At 40.4% G+C, this 20,130-nt stretch overlaps 2 protein-coding genes across 4 annotated transcripts; one reads left to right on the forward strand and one right to left on the reverse strand.

Annotated features, from left to right (window-relative positions):
- The first annotated feature begins 373 nt into the window (after nucleotides 1–373).
- LOC101471740 (solute carrier family 35 member F2) lies at nucleotides 374–8,293 on the forward strand. The gene is made up of 8 exons (XM_004569656.3): nucleotides 374–530; nucleotides 2,096–2,271; nucleotides 2,760–2,887; nucleotides 3,424–3,583; nucleotides 4,597–4,753; nucleotides 4,837–4,889; nucleotides 6,077–6,231; nucleotides 8,038–8,293. Exons 1-8 carry the CDS (start codon nucleotides 466–468, stop codon nucleotides 8,284–8,286), a joined length of 1,143 nt encoding a protein of 380 aa, XP_004569713.1. The 5' UTR covers nucleotides 374–465; the 3' UTR covers nucleotides 8,287–8,293.
- Nucleotides 8,294–8,322: 29 nt separating this feature from the next.
- Nucleotides 8,323–19,466, reverse strand: LOC101471250 (rhomboid-related protein 4). 3 transcript variants are annotated; one of them, XM_004569655.5, is made up of 8 exons: nucleotides 19,379–19,466; nucleotides 17,365–17,516; nucleotides 15,542–15,854; nucleotides 13,236–13,368; nucleotides 13,004–13,092; nucleotides 12,725–12,781; nucleotides 10,312–10,455; nucleotides 8,323–10,183 (listed from the first exon to the last, which is right to left on the reverse strand). In XM_004569655.5, exons 2-8 carry the CDS (start codon nucleotides 17,506–17,508, stop codon nucleotides 10,137–10,139), a joined length of 927 nt encoding a protein of 308 aa, XP_004569712.1. In that variant the 5' UTR covers nucleotides 17,509–17,516; nucleotides 19,379–19,466; the 3' UTR covers nucleotides 8,323–10,136. The 3 variants fall into 3 exon arrangements, with proteins under 3 accessions (XP_004569712.1, XP_076729563.1, XP_076729564.1); XM_076873448.1 differs by lacking the exon at nucleotides 19,379–19,466 and adding an exon at nucleotides 17,593–19,205; XM_076873449.1 differs by lacking the exons at nucleotides 8,323–10,183; nucleotides 19,379–19,466 and adding an exon at nucleotides 17,593–19,205 and having other exon boundaries at nucleotides 10,318–10,952.
- Between the last annotated feature and the right edge of the window lie 664 nt (nucleotides 19,467–20,130).

Raw genomic sequence — 20,130 nt, forward strand, 5'->3', positions numbered from 1 at the left:
ATATATATTTTTAAATGTGTTTAATAATTTCAGTTTTATACGTTTTTAAAATTCTATCTTAATATTAAAAGCAGTAAATCACAATTGTCTAAAGTGGGGAAATATTAACTTAGATTTAAGTAACAATCTATGTCATGATTAAACTATATTCTTCACCATGGACATTTGCATACAAAAAACAAGGATAAAGGACTTTTTCATCTCATCAGTGGTGAAAAGAATCCCAGTGATGACTTTAAAAATATATATCCTTCATCATCGGTTCTTATCTTTTAGTCTTTGGCGCACACACACAAACAGATAAGTGAAGTAGTAATCTTTGCCCTCTGAGGCTGTTAATCATTCAGCTCTGATACCGTGAAGGTGGAGGAGCTAAAAGCTTAAAGAGAGGACTCACTCCTCCATCACTGGTGAGACGACACGGTTGCTAAACGGTCCGAGGATTCGTCCAGAAACGCCAGCGAAATGAACGAAAGGAGCAGAATCCTGCTGTGGATCCGAGAATTCAACCCCAAACAGGTTTTCACCTGGTGAGTGAACAGAGGAGGCGAGAGGGGGAGACCAGCAGTCTGATTCAAAGTGGTTCAGTTACTTGTGTTTTATTTAGACTTTCAAGTGAATCAAAAGTTGGGTTTTTTTAAATGAAAAAGCTGCTGAATGGCACGGAGGCCGAGTAAACATTTTTCTAGCAGTTTTTTGAGGGGCCATTTAAGATCATATTATCTAGAAACTAAGTCCTTCAGGTGTGCAGCTCGGTTTACATAGACTGATGGATGCTTGTAGTCCCTAAACATATGCAGATCTCACAGATTCTGATATTTTATTTACAGCGTCTCACATATAAATTTCACATGAAATTAATTAAAACATTCCAAATCAGGTGAATGTTTTCACAGATATCGCTGCAGTCAAGCTTTGAACAGACAACTTTATGATTTGCCTTCATGTAGGAGACATCTGTAAATATTAGCTGTGAACAACAGCCTCACCAAAGGGCCAATGCTTGAACAATTTTCAAAAGGGCAAAATAAACCAAAGTCCAACATTTTTTTCAAACTAAATGCAAATGACAGATTGAGGCTGAAAGATAAAAAGAAGTTATTCTTTAGCTCGACTTCATTAGTTATGCACAAGCAGTTTTCAAACCATTGTCTGTGGTTGGGCCACTGCTGTGTACAGCCAGGTCACTGTTGTAAGCCGGTACCCCTCTGCAGAGGGGCATAAACCTAAATGCTAAACCTAAATGACAAGTCTTAACTCAACATTTTAAAAACAAACAAATATTTTAAGATCCTGCAGCATTCAGTACAGCAGATTATTTTTTAAATAACATTTCTAAACTTATTTAGTCTTTTACTGTGCGTGTATGTGCCATGTCAGAGTTAACCCAAACCCTAATGTGGCATGGATGGTCTGCAGTAGGAAAACTTAAGAGAGCAGCCATTTTCAATTTATTTATTGATTTTAATTTGTGTTTTTGCTAAAGTTGTGTTTCATTTGCCTCCATATTTGTGGACCTGTGACACCACGGTTGCAGTGGGCTGCAGGCTGGATAATGAAGACTTTTCTAAAAATGTTATTCGCAGCATTTATGAATATTTAAATATCATCTATTTTAAACTTTATTTCCAGTGTTTCAGCACACATCTTTACATTTCTACTATTTTATTTTAAAGAGTCATAGGTTAAATTGTTGACTACAACAAATTTTTTTTTGTACTTACATTTTTTTGTCAAATACATTTTTAACATCAAATTATAAAACATAAAAAAACTTGCCTTTAAAGGAATAATGTGGCAGTTTACAACAGGAGATATGATTGATACCAAACTCTTATGTGGAACATAAAGTGAGTTGTGTTAGTTATACTGGGAAAACTCCATGTAGAAACCTCATCAACCAAACACCTTGTGTAAAGCAAGCTTTGCTCACAAACTCTTTAGAAAAGTGAAAAACACTTTGTATATACATGTTGAACAGCATCATCTGCCAGGCAGGGAGGAGGTTTCTCTTAAATCTGCTTACAGTGACTTCAAAAAGCAAAGCTGCCTGTTGTGCCTGTTGTTAAAGATCCGCTGCTCATCTCTCTCTCAGGCAGCTGGCCAAGACGTTGGCTATGGGTCAGGGGCTGGCGGGCCTCATCTGTGGCACAGCTATCACCTCCCAGTTCCTGGCCTCAAACTTTCACGTGAACACGCCCATGCTGCAGAGTTTCCTGAACTACCTCCTGCTGACTGTCACCTACACCACCATGCTGCTCTGCAGAACAGGTGACACCCGTGCTGAACACCTGAGATTAATGCTGAAATTTATGACATGCATAGCAACACTTCATGGCAGTAAAATTAAATCTTTATATGCCATATTACACATAAATACACAGAACACTTGATCAGTCTTTACTGGGATATTCAGAGGCAGGTTTTTCCAAACTGGGTGTTGTATTGTGATTAACAGAATGTGTAAAGTAATTGTGATGATAGAAATATTGTTTTGTGTTGCCCTTTGCAAACGGACTAGAAAAGTAAAGCGAGGTGGTTCTCTGACTAAAAATCTAAAATTTTCTTTGTAAATTTGTTGATTTGTTCTTCTAAGTTTAGGACTGTCCTTTTCAGAAATTTGTGAGATTTTGTCTTGGATTTTTTTTGTAAATATGCAAATATATTTTGCTTTGCAGTGAGGCAGAGTGTCCTCAGGCTTGTTGCAGAAACAAACACATCAGTACTGAAGTTCAGGGGTGCTCCCCTTTAAAATGCAGGGGATGGCAATTTTTTACAGATTTTGAAGAGACGATGGTGGAAGTACTTGCTGCTCGGGCTGGTGGACGTGGAAGCAAACTACACTGTGGTTAAAGCGTACCAATACACCACCATCACCAGCATACAGGTGAGTAGACTTTCAAAATTTATTTCAGTGTGTTATGAAAGTGCCAAGATTACTAAGGGTGCAACCACTCCTTCAGTACATAATGTAACATAATATGCTCAATCGTATCAATCGATCACTATCAATCTTTCCTAAAATGGAAACACATGTCAGTAAATTGTAACTCAAAAGTCACAGCTGGATCAGAAGCGTTTTGGATGTTCCACACGGTAAATAATACAAATCAAATAATTCCATCAATTTGCTCCAAAAGGCACCACAAAAACTAGAAGTGTGGGGTTTGATCCAAAGAATCGATCGTATCAATACCAGCTGGCATTGGTGTTGGAGTTCAGTTCACTTCAGTATGTAGCCCACTAAACTGTGTTAAATTAATGAGTTGTCTTGAGGTTGAAACTGAAAGGTGTTTTGTCATTTTAACTAATTATTATGTAAAAGAAAAAATCAGAGTGAATTAGTGGTCATTAAAATTAGTTCAAAACAAATTAATTGATCCATCGCACACGTTATTGCACAGCTATCATTTCTGCCTCCAGCTGCTGGACTGCTTCGTGATCCCGGTCCTGATGGGTCTGAGCTGGTGGATTCTGAAGGCTCGCTACAGGCTGATCCACTCTGTCGCCGTCTGCATCTGTCTGCTCGGAGTGGGGGCCATGGTGGGAGCCGACCTGCTGGCTGGACGAGACCAGGGCTCCAGTAAGGAATTCTCCAAAGAGTTTACTCACTAATCAAATCCCTGATGGAAGACTATAAATTGTTTAATAAATCAAGTCCATGCAGGACACCAGTGAAAAAAAAACTTAACTTAGAGAACAGAGACGAATCCTAACACGTGAGTATTGATCTGATATCACTATCAGTGTTGGTATCTATCACTATTTGGATCAATCCACCCACCTCTACAAGACACAGAACAACACCAAGATGGTTACACTGAAAACACTCGAGACTTCATCATAAGCTTTTATTCTGTTTATGGAAAAATACAAGGAACACTTGGAAAGCTGGAAAACTGACTATGATGAGTTCAAAGACAATCTGGAAAATAGAAAGAGCTACACAGGTCATAGGTGGCTAATTGGAAACAGGTGATAATTACAAAAGAAGTAAAACTGAAAACATGGTAAAGAGGCCAGGAAGTGCAAAATAAAACAGGAAGTGACCTTAACCTTTATATGAATCCTAAATTATGACACATGTGATGTTTTGGATTTAAGTGAACGACTAAAGAAAAAATCCTTCACATATCAGGTAATTTTTAGATATAAAGACCTGTGTCAGTTTTATATTTTCAACTCCTGAGACCTTCTATTACAGAAAAAAGTTTAGATACGGTCGTGAAGGTGCGTTTTTCATCCAAACCACAGTGTTTTCCAACATGTGACACAAACCAAGTAGTGTAAGTGCCTAAACCTAACCAGGTAATAGACAAAAAAGTATAAACCAAATACATGTTTTACACTTAGCGATGGAAAAAATCAATGCAAAACATATAAGAAATAAAAAAAACTTTCTCTATGGTTATAAAACCAACAATACATCCCATTGCTACCACTTTTCCAACCTTTTGCTGACTTTTTGGTCTCTAATCTGGGATAAAAGCGTTTTCCAGCCTGTGCATGACATGCAGGGAAACCAACACTGAGGCAACATTAGCGTTCGTCTGATGATGTTGAACCTTAGCGATGATCTTGTTGTTCTCTCCTCAGCCTCAAACATCTTGTTGGGTGATGGTCTGGTGCTCCTCAGTGCTTCGCTGTATGCGGTGTCTAACGTGTGTCAGGAGTACACCGTGAAGAACCTGAGCAGGGTGGAGTTCCTGGGCATGGTCGGCCTTTTTGGCACAATCATCAGCACCATACAGATGTAAGTGTGTGTGACTGGCATCAGTTTTAGGACTCAGTGGACTTTGTGGTTTATCTGATGTTTCTGTTTTTATTTTTACTCAGGGTGATCCTGGAGCATAATGAAATTCCTGCCATCCAGTGGAGCTGGGAAGTCGGTGAGTACTGATCTGAATCAGGAACATGTTGAAGACAAAACAGGACTGCCGAAGCCTCCAGATGGTTACGCATGTTAACACATTATGAAACTATAAATATTTAAAGGAGCTATGGTACAGTCAACACAAATACTCCTAAGTGTATACTCTTTGGGACCTGAATAAACACAATATGTGTCAGAATAACTAATGCTTTAAACTATGAGAACATAAGGTTATGCACACTGAGATTTTCACAGTGAAAAAAATAACAAACTTTATTAATAAAAGCCAGAAGAAAAGAACAAAGCTGGTAGGAAAACCAATGTGTCACAACCAACTAATGCGACAAAACTAACTTAAAAAAATAATTCAAAACATAAAAGCACAAGAAAGGAGACACAAGGTCAATAATTCTTCAAGGAGGGCAAAAAGTAACAAAAAAAGAAAAGAAATGAGAAGAAAATGAAATTACAGGCAACTAAAATCTGATGTTCACAGCAGGGACCATGACAAAGGGGCAGAAATAATCTAACCCACATTCACAGAAACACAGTTCTTGTCTCGTTTGTCACATTTTCTCAGTGAAAGTTTGAAAAAACATTTTCTAAAAATCACAAAGCCACAGCATCACCCCTCATATTCATTATTTCATGAAACTTATCTTTGAGTGTATAAAGATGACTAATTTAGAGGTTTTATTAGACACTTTTGATCACCATGTTGGAGAAGTCGACCTGAGAAATAAAGAGATTTTTTCTTTCATGTTTGAGTTTTCTTTAATACTTAACCCTTGTATGGTGTTCGGGTCTGTGAGACCCGTGTTCAGTTTTTTTCAAAAGAAAAATTAAACAATTAATTATTTTTTCACGTGTAAATGTGTTGTGTCTTTCCACTCACTCCACTTGATTATAACTGATTCATTTATAACATTTCATATAAAAGAAAAACGAGAAGCACATTAATTCATAAATGTGATCTAACAAAGGTAAAGGAAAAAAATTAACCATGTTTGCTGTTCATATGTCTTGTAATTGGGATGAAGTAAACATCTGTTGAGTAATTTAACATAAAATTGTTTGATAGTGTTAATTTGGAAAGCCAAAACTCTAGCGGGTCCACCAGACCCATGAACACTGGCTGAGTAACAAAAATACGAACACCACACAAGGGTTAAATGAACTAACAGTGGTCATGTCTCTTCTCAGAACTGCTGTTCGCTGCCTATGCACTGTGTATGTATGCTCTGTACAGCTTCATGCCTATAGTGATAAAGCTAAGCAGCGCCACCTCCGTCAACCTCTCCCTGCTCACCGCTGACCTCTTCGGCCTCTTCTGTGGGATCTTCCTCTTCCACTACAACGTGAGTGCACACTCAGTTATTCTTACTTTATATATCTGACAGTCCTTTCCTTCAAACCGCCTCAAGAGGAAACTTGACCTGCACTTTAACACCCTCCCCACTGTTGGACTGTAAAAAACAATTTTAATCTTAGTAAAAAGCATCACATCGTCTGTCAATGTGTTGATCCTACAAGGTCATGACTACAGGATCTATCCAGTGTATTCCAGTATGTGATTCCTTCTCATTAGAGGGAACAATTTCACAATTTATGTTATTGGAAAAAGCCCACCATCAGCAGGAGCTGAAGTTTTATCAGTTTAATCAGTCTTCAAGTCTTCCCTCTGAACATCCAGCACCAGCATCATGCAACAGGAGGACTGATTATGATCTTTACCTTTACCCTAAGTTATGCATTTTTCCTACCATGGAAGACAGGCTCTGACAAGACTTAACTGCACATGACGTGGATACTTTCTTTGTCAGCAGCACAGACACTGAGAAAACACAATGAACGGCAATCAGTCAACTCTGGGTAAGGTATGTAGGTGTATGAACAGAGGCTTAGAACATTCAAATGAGAAAACACAAGATTTTCTGTAGTTTCTGGATTGAACAACATGTTTCACTGAAATGGTACGCAACCAACAGGGGCTAAAAAAATAAAGCCAAAACAAAGTGAAACGACTGTAGTTCCTCTCACAGCCAATTAAGGCTCACTGAAACATCAAGTTGTTACTTTGTTGCTAGTTTGCCACGTTCTCTTTTGAGATGATGCTTGAATTGTGCTTCTGCAGTGAATCCAATTAAGAGTCTAGGGCACTGTACACGCAAGTGGTCAGCGCCATTTCCAGCATTCATACCTGTGCAGGCTGCATTGACAGTGGTGTGAAGTTACACACCTGGGGATGTGCACGTCCTCAAAATTGCTAATAACACAGAGACAACAGGAATACTGAACACACATTAGATTTTTAATCTTTAGAGTGTGAAACTTTGAATAGATACAAAAATGATTTATTTGCCTTTCAACAGAGCTTTAATGTGTTTTCTAGTCAGGGTCAGATGAGAATCTTTAATGTCAGTTAATGACAGGACTTATTTCCAGCACACACACATATAAACACTGATTATCTCTTCCCACCCCGTCTTTGGGTCATAATGACCTGCTGAGTGTTATGCACGCTCAGAAGTGTTAATGAATAATAATGATAAAAGTTAAAATGTAACTCTGTGCTGTGTGTTCTCATGCAGAGCTCCATGCATGTATGCAGTTTGTGCATGTGTTGAATATGAATTTCTCTTTTGACCTGCCAGTGAATTTAAATGAGTCAGTTCCAGATGAGAGGTGGCACTGTATTCTCCTAATAAAACACTCACATTTTCTCATTAATAAGCATAATTACATTCTTTGTGTCAACATCTAAACTCCCATATTGTTTTTTCTTTAATTTAACCTTTATTTATACAGGTGAGACTTAAAGTCTCATTTACCAAAAAGACCTGTTCTTATTATTTACCATGAAGTTAAATCCTGCAATTAAACGTTAAACAGAGAAACTCATAAATGTGAACACAGATGTCCAGTGTCAGACTTTACACGGACATCATATTGCACATTCAGGATCAGAAATCCAAGTCAAATAAAAAGTTGTTTCGGATCCAGACTCGCCCCCTGCTGGTCATTGGAAAAGAATACTGTGTGCAGTTGGGCCAAACCCCAGCTCAGGTAAAATGTCATTCATAACTTGAACCCAATGAACTGGTTTTCCTTCTGCACTCCTTTTTTTAATGCAATTTGAACATTCACTTTCTGCTCCTGCTCAGTTCTCCGGCCTCTACATTGTTTCGCTGGTGGTCATCCTCATTGGCTTTGTCGCCTTCAACGCTGTTCCGACTCCCACCGCTGCCACAGACTCCAGCCCCTCGTCTTCACCTGCTGCTACCTGCGAGGAAGGCTGCTCTGAAAACCCTGTGGATGCTCAAGAGCTGCAGCCGACTGAAGACAGGAGGAAGAGGAGCACTTCAGGGCCAGAGCAGAGCTACGGCAGCACAGAGCTCGGCACTAGAATGTGATCAGCTGGTTTACAGTCTCCAAACATGTCGTATATGTATTTTTAACCAGTTATTTATTGAGTTTTGCTTCTTATATAACACATATGGTACATGTAAAAACACACAATACAGAAGTTCATGTAAAAAAAGATAAATAAAAGTGCAAATGCAAAAGAAAAGAGTGATTTTACATTTCAGCATTTACCTCTTTAAACACATTGTGTTTCACTGAGCCATACTGAAGGCTGTCTCAAATCCTAACATGTATCGTGAAGCTGCAGGAGGAGTGATAATCAGAGGTGCACAGGTGAGTCTTTCCTGATAATGTCTTCTTCTTTTTTTTTTTATAAAAGAGGCCCTGCACACAGGGAGTGCTTTTTATCTGTTATGATGATGTTTCAGTTAAGATTATTACATTTTCTACCCTCCACAATTTCTGTGTGTGTAATTCAAGAAAATGTGTGATATCCTTAAATTAAAAGGGTTCCTAAATATGACACATTGCAGTGTCACACCTGAGATCGTAAACCCGTTAACAAAACTATGATGAAGTGTATCAAATGTCAAATTTTACTGAGATCGGTTTAAGAAAGGACACCTTTGGATGGATGTTTCCCCTCTCCTCCTCATCTCTGGTGGGAGGGACTAATACAAAATCAGAGGAGGCAAGGAGAGGAGTCAAGGATTCAAGGGGAGGAGCTTGATGCTGTAAATTAGTATAAATATGCTGTGCTCACTTTGGACCCGACTTTAACATCTAAACATGATTCTAAAAAGTTATCCGGCTTGTAAAATTTAACCTTCAGAGTTTCAAGCAAATCAGACTGTTCCAGACCATCAATGCAGAGAGGATGTGTCTACAGTTCAAGACTTTTATCATATATTGAGTATTGTTTCACTATGTGGTTATAAATAGTTGAAATTACAAAAAAAACTTAAACTTTTTGATAAAAACTCATTGCTATTTTATCCCTGAAAAATTCTGGAAAAACATGTTTCTGAGTTTTCATAATTTAAAAAAAAAAATAAGTATGCCTGTTTTATTTATAAGGATCTACATAGACTTGCTCCACATCCTTTAAAGGAATTTATTAATCAAAAGTCAGATTGTGAAGTTGCACAAGGGCCACCGCTAGGGGGAGTGTGGGGCAGTCTGTAGGTGCACAACATTTAGTCAATACAGGAGCTAAATGTTGGAATGGCTTACCGAAGGCAACAAAGGAGCGTTCCACATACACAGAATTTGAGGCACATATTAAAGTGATGGTGAACCAGGTCTGTGCTCACTGGGTTCAGATGTGCAGGTCTACATGAATGACGCTGAGTAGCCTAAACATGGTGGAGAGGATCCAGGTCTAAGCTGCAGCAGCTGGCAGAGTAATGAAAAACCACCAATGGCAAAACCCACAGTGAAATTCAAAAAGGGAAAAGCCAGTGGCACACAAGGAGCAAAAACACTAAATATACACAGAAGAGACTGAATAACGAGACACAAGTGGAAACAATTAACCACAGATAAAACCGATATGCTGGCAGAAAACCAGACAGCAGGAAAATAAAGACAGGAAGTAAAAGCAAAGGTGACATGCAATAGAAAACAAAGTCACCAAGTAATACAAGAAGTCCAAACTAGGAGGGAGTCTTTGTTCGAAGACCGCTGCAGGCCGCACCTTCATGAGACATCAGACTGGATTCAATCCTCTTATGTGACCCGCAGCAACAAGGGAGAGTGATGGGAGGCATCTTCCCAGTTAAACCAGTGAAAATGAGAAAAAAAACAAAAATGGAAAATAAAAATCCGTCATTACAATCTTCTTCTCTGGTTGGTAACTTCCTGCTCAAACCTCCTCAGCCGCCTCCTCCTGAGATCCTCAAGAGTCTCCTGGGTGATGTTCAGTTTCTCTTCGCCTGGTTTGTCCTGAAAAATTAAGTTGTAGCTAAATGTTTAATTTTTAAATATAATTTGGCTCAAATGTATCTAATTTATTTTATAAAATTAAGTATTAATTTTAGCAGTGAAAGAAGACTGTCACTTCTGCCTCTTGCCTCGATGTTTCAGACTGTTTCTGATGGCCAGCTCTATCTGCTCCTCCTCCGTCAGTCCTGAGATGTAGCTCTCAGAATAATCAGACGTGTGATCCTCCGCAGGTCGAGGCTCTTCAAAGTATTCTCGTCTGGTCCCGCTGTATCCTGCGGGCACACATGTGCACTAAAATATTAAAGTTTCTAACTTGAGTTTAATTTTTAAATCTTGCAACGTTGGGTAAAAATGAAAAGGTTACAACACAGAAAATTAATAAAAATAAAAGTACTGAGTGTCTATAAACTCTATCCACTCAAATCATCTCAAACTGGTCTCCTGAACATAACTGCGAGTTTTACTCGAATGGCCTCCACAGTCACCAGATCTACAACATGAGAGTCACATCACTGATGTTTATTCAATTAAATTCAATTTTATTTATATAGCGCCAAATCACAACATAAGTCGCCTCAAGGCACTTCATAGATACAGAGAAAAACCCAACAATCATATGACCCCCTATGAGCAGCACTTTGGCAACAGTGGGAAGGAAAAACTCCCTTTTAACAGGAAGAAACCTCCAGCAGAACCAGGCTCAGGGAGGGGCGGGGCCATCTGCTGCGACTGGTTGGGGTGAGAGAAGGAAGACAGGATAAAAGACATGCTGTGGAAGAGAGACAGAGATTAATAACAGATATGATTCAATGCAGAGAGGTCTGTTAATACATAGTGAGTGACAAAGGTGACTGGAAAGGAAAAACTCAATGCATCATGGGAATCCCCCGGCAGCCTACGTCTATTGCAGCATAACTAAGGGAGGATTCAGGGTCACCTGGTCCAGCCCTAACTATATCCATATAACTATATTTCTCCAGGCTGGAGAAACTGATCAGGAGGGCTAGCTCTGTGGTCGGCATGAAGCTGGACACTCTGGTGACAGTGGCAGAGAAAAGGACATTAAAGAAACTGATGGACATTATGGACAATGCTAGGCATCCTCTGCACACGGCCATAAACAATCAGAAGAGTCTGTTCAGTGACAGGTTGCTTCTCCCAAAGACAAGAACTAACAGACTTAAAAACTCCTTTGTCCCACACGCCATCAGACTGTTTAACTCCTCTCTGGAGGGGAGAGGGAGGGGAAACAGGAGGACAAAGGAGGGGGGAACAACTAAGCTGTAGTGCCTCTTCACCTCACTGTGCAATACCTTTTGTGCAATACTTTTGTAAATAGTCAACAGTGCAATAGACTCAATACTTGAAATGTGCAATTCACTTGTATTTTTATTTTTTATTCCTATTTATTCTATTTATCCCCTTTGTATATTTTATTTATATTGTCTCTGTATTTATATATGTGTGTGTGTGTGTGTGTGTGTGTGTGTGTGTGTGTGTGTGTATATATATATATATAATATTCTGTAACTCTGTAACTTCTGTCGGTGCTGTGCTTTTTTGGAAATCGAATTTCCCAGAGGAACCCACCCGAGGGATTAATAAAGTTCTATCTTATCTTATCTTATCTTATCTTATCTTATCTTATCTTATATGCTTTAGCAAAAAGGAAAGTTTTAAGCCTAATCTTAAAAGTAGAGATAGTGTCTGTCTCCTGAATCCAAACTGGAAGCTGGTTCCACAGAAGAGGGGCCTGAAAACTGAAGGCTCTGCCTCCCATTCTACTTTTAAATACTCTAGGAACAACAAGTAGGCCTGCAGAGCGAGAGCGAAGTGCTCTAATAGGGTGATATGGTACTACAAGGTCATTAAGATAAGATGGGGCCTGATTATTTAAGACCTTGTATGTGAGGAGCAGGATTTTGAATTCAATTCTGGATTTAACAGGAAGCCAATGAAGGGAAGCCAAAACAGGAGAAATCAATCAATAAATAAGTCAATAAATATGTGACCTTAATTCTTCAGACTGCTGTGAAGGCAAAAAGGGTCCAAGACTGCAAGGTGCACATTCACTAATCTTAGGTTTGGCAGCGTTTTTAGGTAGATAAAGGTGAATGGCTTGATCAAGAATTGAGCTGCGGTTTGTGGAAGGCCTTCATGGGCACATGCGGTGGCTCCAGGGCCCGTCAGATCCTTGTGTACTAATGAGAAGTGAAGAAGTGAAAGAACTGAAAAAGGGGGAGGTTGGGTACGAAAACAAGAGCGAACAGCTTGTCATATATATTTAAGACCTGGAAGGGGTGTGTTTGGAGGCATGGTCCCACTCCTGAAATTCAGATAATTTATCTCCAATAATAAAGTGTTGAAGATAAATTGAGGCAACCTCATCATGGATCCTAAAGTGGTTCGTCTTTCAGAAAGTGGGCACCCAGGTTTTAAAAGCTGTACCAGAAAACGGAACAAACAGTCTTTCTCACTGGATTATTTCATATTCTATAAAACAGTGGATCCTTTATGTTTTCTATAACATTGCTGTTGTACCTGAAAAGCTGTAGTATGAACGCTGGCGTGAAGTAACTCCATCTGAAGATATCATATCTGATTGGAGAGAGAGAAAAGAGCATTTTCAGGTTCATATATAAGTATTAAAGATTTCTTTCACACAGGCTCACACAGTTAACAAATACAACATGCTGTAACTGCTAATGTGATGTTTGCTGATCATGACTGTGTAAAAAACACAATTTTATCATTTTGTTTTATTTGTTTGCAGAATGAAGAATTCATTCGCTACACAAACTGAAAAAGCAGCATTCAGACCTGCACATGCCTCCATGATGGTCTTCAGTGGACCCACAGTGTAGAGCTGACCCACCAGGACACCTGCCAGGTGGCCAACCAGAGAGGTCCTGAAAGAGAGCAGCAGGGAAAAAGACCATGATGATAAAATATCTGCTCAGTTTTAGATAAAAAAAGATGCTGCCTTCAAATCTACGCTTCAAAATCGATTTTGTTTTCTCAGTGATCATCTTGGACTGGAGCAGTCTCTCACCCAGGAGCGATTAGATAGATGAGCACCAGCTCCACCCAGCTAGCAAACTGATTGGACACCCGAATATTCATAACGTACGTCACACCACCGGGGTTGAAGTGGTTATTGACGATCTTCAGAGCAAACAAGACCCCTGCAAACAGATGTGGTTGTAAAATTAAGGAAGGAAAATGTTATAAATATCTCGTTATGATTAGTTGATTAATCATTTAGGTGAAAATATATATTTAGTCCAAGAATGAAAAGAATTCAGTTTCTCTGAGAGGAAGAAAAACAGCAAATCTTCTCATTTTAAAAGATGAAAGTTTCACCTTCTGGCAACGTATTATAGTTATTATGTTTAAATTAGTGTATTTAGCTTAATATAGACTATTTTTTACTTACTTATTTTATATATTTGTTTGATTTTATAACTTGGATTTATTGTGGCTGCAGGATTTTAAACATTCAACTACAAAATATTAATGGTGTTAATTAAGTAATTAATTAAGGTGTCGTCTACATATCTGTACCAGTGGCTGGGTACTCTTCCTTTGAAAGAGCCAAGAGCCTTCCTTTCCACTTCCTCCATGTAAAGGTTGGCTACAACGGGGGAGCCCATGGCACAGCCATGTTTTTGTCTGTAGAAGCCTTCGTTGTATTTGAAGTATGTTGTAGTAAGGCAGAGGTCTAACAGACTACAATGACCTGGATGACTGAGAACCTTCACAGACATGTTTAGTTCTGGTTCTTTACGTCTTGATGCATTCTCAATCATCCAGGAAAGAAAATCTCCAAAAGTTGATTGTGTTCATCTGGACGTAGCGTTTTGTGGGAGAAACGTTTCGTCACTCATCCAGGTGACGTCTTCAGACTCAGCTGACTACAGGTTTCAATCTTATAAACAGCACATTTGCATAATGACTGAAACCAGCCCACTGAAGGAACAATGAGCAGGGAGGTCAGTTCCTTAATCTTAATTATGCAAATTCTCATGGTCATTGATCAACAACCACTGATCAATAACCATGAGTACCATTCACAGAGAGTTGGGGAATGGCTGCAATCACAGCATTGTAAGATGGTGACAGATGTACCCTTAGGCCCCCTCCTCGATTCAGAGATGGTCTTTCCCTTTTCACGTAAATGTCCTCCTTGACTCCGCCCTCAAACCAGCGTTCCTCCCTGTCCAGGATGTTACATCCTCATCATTGAAAGAGTGTCCACTGGCCTGTAGGTGTGAATAGACTGCAGAGTCCTGACGAGGTGGCTCTTCTGTGTTGTGCCATCCGCTTTGCCAGAGGTTGTTTGGTTTCCCTGATGTATAAATCCTGGCAATCCTCCTGGCACTTAACAGCGTACACTGTGTTACTCTGTTCGTGTCGGGGGAGCCGATCCTTGGGGTGGACCAGTTTTGGCGCATGTTTTGGGGTTTAAAAGCTAGAGACACCCGGTGTTTAGAAAAAATGTGTCTCAACTGCTCCGATACTCCCGACACGGTTTAGAATTCTTATTGAGTGGATTGTAGTATATTATTATTTCTGTACTATGAGTTTCTTATAGTTTTTAAAAAAAATGTTTTTCTTTTGGCTTTGGCCTTTTTTCTCCTTTGTATATTTTATTGTTTTTAGATTTACGTTTTGTTTTTGTTTCTAGTTTTTTTTCTAGTTGATTCATTTTGTTCTTAAGTATTTTAGCTGTCTTTTATTCATCTGTGTTTTTGTATCTTTAACTTGTATGAGGTCATTAGGATCCTTGGTCTTAGTTGGTTTCTGTTAGTGTTTGAGTTTATTCACGTTTCACCAGTATCCACTTAAATGTTATTGTGGACAAGGTCACTAAACTAAACCCAGTCATATTCCAAGAGCACTGATCTAGAGGGGAGCTGCCCCAACAGGTGTGGTTGGTGGCCTGAAAGTGGGCCTGCAAGGTTACCCGGGTCTGCAGGGCAGGGTGGACATCTGGAGGACAGGGGCAGTCAGAATTTAGTGCCCTCACCCATCTGCATCCAAGCTCTGCACTGCCTACCGGGTACAACCCATAGGATCAGTGACTGGTCTATTTGAACAGAGAGCCAATCCAGACTTCCTGTATTGGGATGCTGGTTCCACAGATCAACACATTCAACTACCAAAATTTTACATTATACTTCAAAAGTTAATATTTAATCACGTCTAAAAAAATTTATGCTGATAATTTTGGTGCTGATGGATCACTCCTTCGCTTTTTTATTTAACAGTTACTTAAAGTACTTTTTTATCTTATCTTGTTATACATACATCTAGATTTTCTTCCTTTGAATCACTACTACTGCTGGGAGTTTGTACCTGAGAAGCCGACAGCACACTCTCTGCTGAAAGCCTGCACATATTCCAATAATGGATCAGAAGAATCCGTGCCCTCCATGAGCTTAATCATCAGCGCCTGCAGCAGCAGGTACACCAATCCAGTGAGCAGAAAGAAGACTGACAGCAGGTACAGGAACCAAGGTCCACCCAGACGTCGCTCCAGCCTGATGCCTTTCCACAGGAAGGACGCCATGTTGAAGTAAAGGTGCCAATCATCGATGTGATGCAGGGGGGACAGGAAGAGGCGTCGCCACTCTTTATTTCGGTACACCTGATCAAGGCTCATGCAAGCCTGGACACAAAGTAAAAACAGTCGTATGCTTTTGATTCTTTTTAATACATCAATAATGTGAATCCAAAATCATTGACAGGCGACTTTGAAGGCAGGATGCTTCAGCTGATGGTTCAGTATGAAGAATGCTCCTGCACACCTTTTATTATATTCGTCAGCAGAAAAACCATGAACAAAAACCAGTTTGTCAGTTCTGTTTGCAGCCATGCAGGTGTTGGCTGTCACAGAAGCACCGCCATGTGGGCTGTTTGTTTTTTTTAAATCCAGTTTCCTCTTTCTGTTGCTAAATTATTCAACAAAATTCTCGCCTGTCTCTCTGTTTAAAGGCTCACCTCAGGGTTTTTCCATTTTTTGTTCAGACTCGTTGTTTCATCATTAAAGACATGATTCTCTTCAACCGGGAAGATAATCTTCAATTTTTATGACTTAATTATATATTTTTGCCTGTCATCCGAATGCCTGCCATTTTCTGGTTCTCCTGCTTATTACTAATAAAAACAACTTCTGATTCTGAAGAAAGTCAGTCTAAGATGCAATCGCTGCACTCAACGTTTTGTTCATGAACTAATTATAAAACGACAGGTTAATTTCTGTCCCAACAGGTACACTTTAAGTAGCAGAGAGGTGCTGCTATCAAATGTCATTGGTTAACTGATCATCAGCAAGTGAGAGTTGGACTTGTGTTTTAGCCACAGGACCCAGGCACCTTACAGTCATTGACTAGAGACCATGAACTTTTCTGTACACTAAAGTATTCTAGAGTCATATGTGAGACCATCTGTCAGACGTCTAAAGCTTTGGGTCATGCAACGGGACAATGATCCCAACACAACAAAGCAACAAAAGAAAAGAATCAAGGTGCTGCAATAAACCAGTCAAAGTCTAGACCTCATCCTAAATAAAAGGCTGTGGCTGAGACCTTTAGAGAGATGTGTGTAAATAAACACCTCAAATTCTCAGTAAGTCTATGCCAGGGTGCTGGAAAGGAGAGTTTGTCCGCCAGTCAAACCTCAGATACAGGAGGAACAATGCGGTTTTCGTCCTGGTCGTGGAACACTGGACCAGCTCTTTATGCTCTCAAGGATACTTGAGGGTGCATGGGAGTTTGCCCAACCAGTCTACATGTGTTTTGTGGACTTGGAGAAGGCATTCAACCGTGTCCCTCAGGGTGTCCTGTGGGAGGTGATACGGGAGTATGGGGTGTCTGGCCCATTGCTACGGCCATTCAATGATGTCTGAGGGCGTCTGCCACCCACTGGCAGGGGAAGTGATGGTGGTGGTGCGGGGGGTGTAGCCCTCCATACATTGGAGGGCCTGAGATGTCCCTAGAGAGGTGGCGTCTGATACCTGACCTGACATATAGACACAAACAATCAGGCACACACAGATACGACCCCCCCACCCCTCCAATGCACACATATGCAAATACTCAGCACTCACCCAACGTGGAGACAGACATAAATAGACATAAATCTATATAATATAATATAATGTTACAGTGGGGAGTTACCTTCAGTGGTGGAGCAGGAGGAAACACGTACAGGTACACATTGAATCCCAGGACAGCCAGGGTGATGGCTGGGATGTTTCCCGGACCCTCCTGGAACAGCTGGACAAGCAGGAGCAGGAGGCCTGCCTGGAAACCCCTCTGCATGCTGAAAGCTGAGGTTTAAAGGAACGGTTGACATGACAGATAAAGACAGACAACAATTCACATTTCAGGCCAATTTAGACTCACCAATTAACCAGACCGATGCATGCATGTCTTTGGACTGTGGGAGGAAGCCCGAGTACCCAGAGAGAACCCACACAGGCCAGAGATTACACAGACAGCACCGGCAGGCCGGTGGATTCAACCTTACTGTGTGGCACTAACCACTGCGTGGTTAGTAACAAAACTATACAGCAGAAAAATAAAGTTTCACGGGATTGTTTTACTTTGTCGACAGCGCTACTCTGTCGGAAGATGTGACTATCAAACAAACATGGACAATGAAAAGTAAAATTGATTGTATTACCACCGACTATATAATTTACACTTATAAACACAAACAAACAAAAACCATCCAGCCAAAAGAGAATATTACAGTTTTTGTTTCAAACCTTTTATTAAAAACTAGTATGTGTCAAAACTTCTTTCTCACAGCAGCAATACTGAAGGGACCATTTCATGTAATCACATCACAGTCTGAATGATGAAAAAACACAATTTATCCCATTACAGATGCTCCTAACAGATGTCCACTCTTTTGCTGTTATTGTCACTGAGACATTTTTAGATCGACAATTTTTAAAAAAATTAAAAACATGCTAGTAACATCTTTTGGCGTTTGACAAAATTAATTGCAATTAAACATTAAACAATGAGTGAGCATAGTCATGATTTGGGGGAAAAGCACGCGCCCACGCACGTGCAGAGTGGGGTTGGTTCAGTTGGGGGATGATACACGCCATAACATTAGTATTTAAGTCTTTAGCTAACTTCTAAAAGAGCTCAGTGCTGCAGGCAGAGCTCTCCACTGGTCATGCGCCGCACAGCCTCAAAGATCTCCCTGCACCCTTAGGTGGATGTGCAAGAACAAACAGAGTGAGACTGTCAAACCTAAGTGAGCAAATGGACATGTTTAGAGTTTGATAATCAGATATAACATTATAATAACTGTGTGCTGAAAGACGCTCAAATACACATTCTCTTGAGCATTTATCTGCACTCCTTTAGCTCCCTAAATGTTGAAATGTTAATGTTTCTTTTTCACAGATGAGTCACTTTATTTCATTATTTCATGAACTAAATGACAAAGACGGGGTCTATCTAATAATATCTAAAAAACAAACAAACCAACAAACAAACAGAAAAATGTTTAGCATCTAGGCTTGTATAGACCTGTGCATCACGAGATTAGCGGTGCCCACACAGTTACAGCCAAACCTTCACTTTTTCACATAATGTAAACATGAATCTGCAGTCTTTAGACTCAGCAGTGTCTGCTCCTCGTCCTCATTATTTCTCTTTTAATAAGAATCAGCAGGATCTGAACAAACTTACAGGTCAACTCAGTGCCGTCTGGCGATGTGTTTGTTTATGCATGCTTTGGGTCGGGCGCACACTTCTTCTGTGGGTCTGTCTGCGCGCTCCCGCCGGGGGACGAAAATCGAAAGTGATACCTCAGAGGAGAACGACCCCGCGCAATAAATTAATAAACAAATAGCAGCACAAACAGTTTGATTGCCGGTGGGCAATAAATCCATCAGCGGGCAACACGTCACCCTCGGTATGTTTGCACAGCGAGATTTCATTGGCTGAGGACGGAGCTGGGCTTTAGAGACGATCTGAAACGCATCCGTGTAAATCCTGCGCCGTGGATGCTTATATCCTATTCCATCCTTCCATAATTACATTTCTATTAAAATATATGAGTTTGTAAAGAACAGCTAACAAACACAAAGCTCTGCAGCATGTGATAACTAACCGCTCTGAGCCCAGGGCGAAGTGGGTTACGTTTCTGTGATGTGGATTCACTTACCCTAACACCGCTGATCAGGATAACCGACCACACTAGGCTGGTTGTTAACTTGCTAAGTTAACCCAGGTTTCTCCTGCGCGTTCACGGGTGGCACTGTGGCACATCATCAATCTAAAAGTGGGCGTTTCACTTTACTTCACCCTGCTGTTTATTTCTAAGGTGACGGCAGCTCGGAAGCTTTAAACTATGCTACATAGTTTAAATGCTACTACAACAATGCTAGTGTTAGCGGCGCTAACGGCTGCAGATAGGAAGATACTGCCAGCACCGGAAACGTGCTCGTCATCTCCGAGCATGAAGTAAGGAGAGCCTTCAAGAGAGTGAACACCAGGAAAGCAGCAGGACCAGACGGCATCCCAGGTCGTATCCTCAGAGACTGCGCATACCAGCTAGCTCCTGTGTTCACTGAGATATTCAACATCTCTTTATCTCAGTCGGTGATCCCCACATGCTTCAAAGAGTCCATCATTGTTCCTGTCCCGAAGAAACCCCACCCTGCTTCTCTCAATGACTATCGCCCTGTAGCCCTCACCTCAGTAGTGATGAAGTGCTTTGAACGCCTGGTCAGAGACTTCATCATTTCTTCACTACCAGACACACTGGACCCACTACAGTTCGCTTACCGTCCAAATCGTTCCACAGACGATGCCATCTCTCATCTCCTCCACACATCACTCACTCACTTGGACACTAGAAGGGGGAATTATGTTAAAATGCTCTTCATAGACTACAGCTCTGCATTTAACACCATA

Source organism: Maylandia zebra, linkage group LG14, assembly GCF_041146795.1.
Source record: "Maylandia zebra isolate NMK-2024a linkage group LG14, Mzebra_GT3a, whole genome shotgun sequence".
NCBI classification, from domain to species: Eukaryota; Metazoa; Chordata; class Actinopteri; order Cichliformes; family Cichlidae; genus Maylandia; species Maylandia zebra.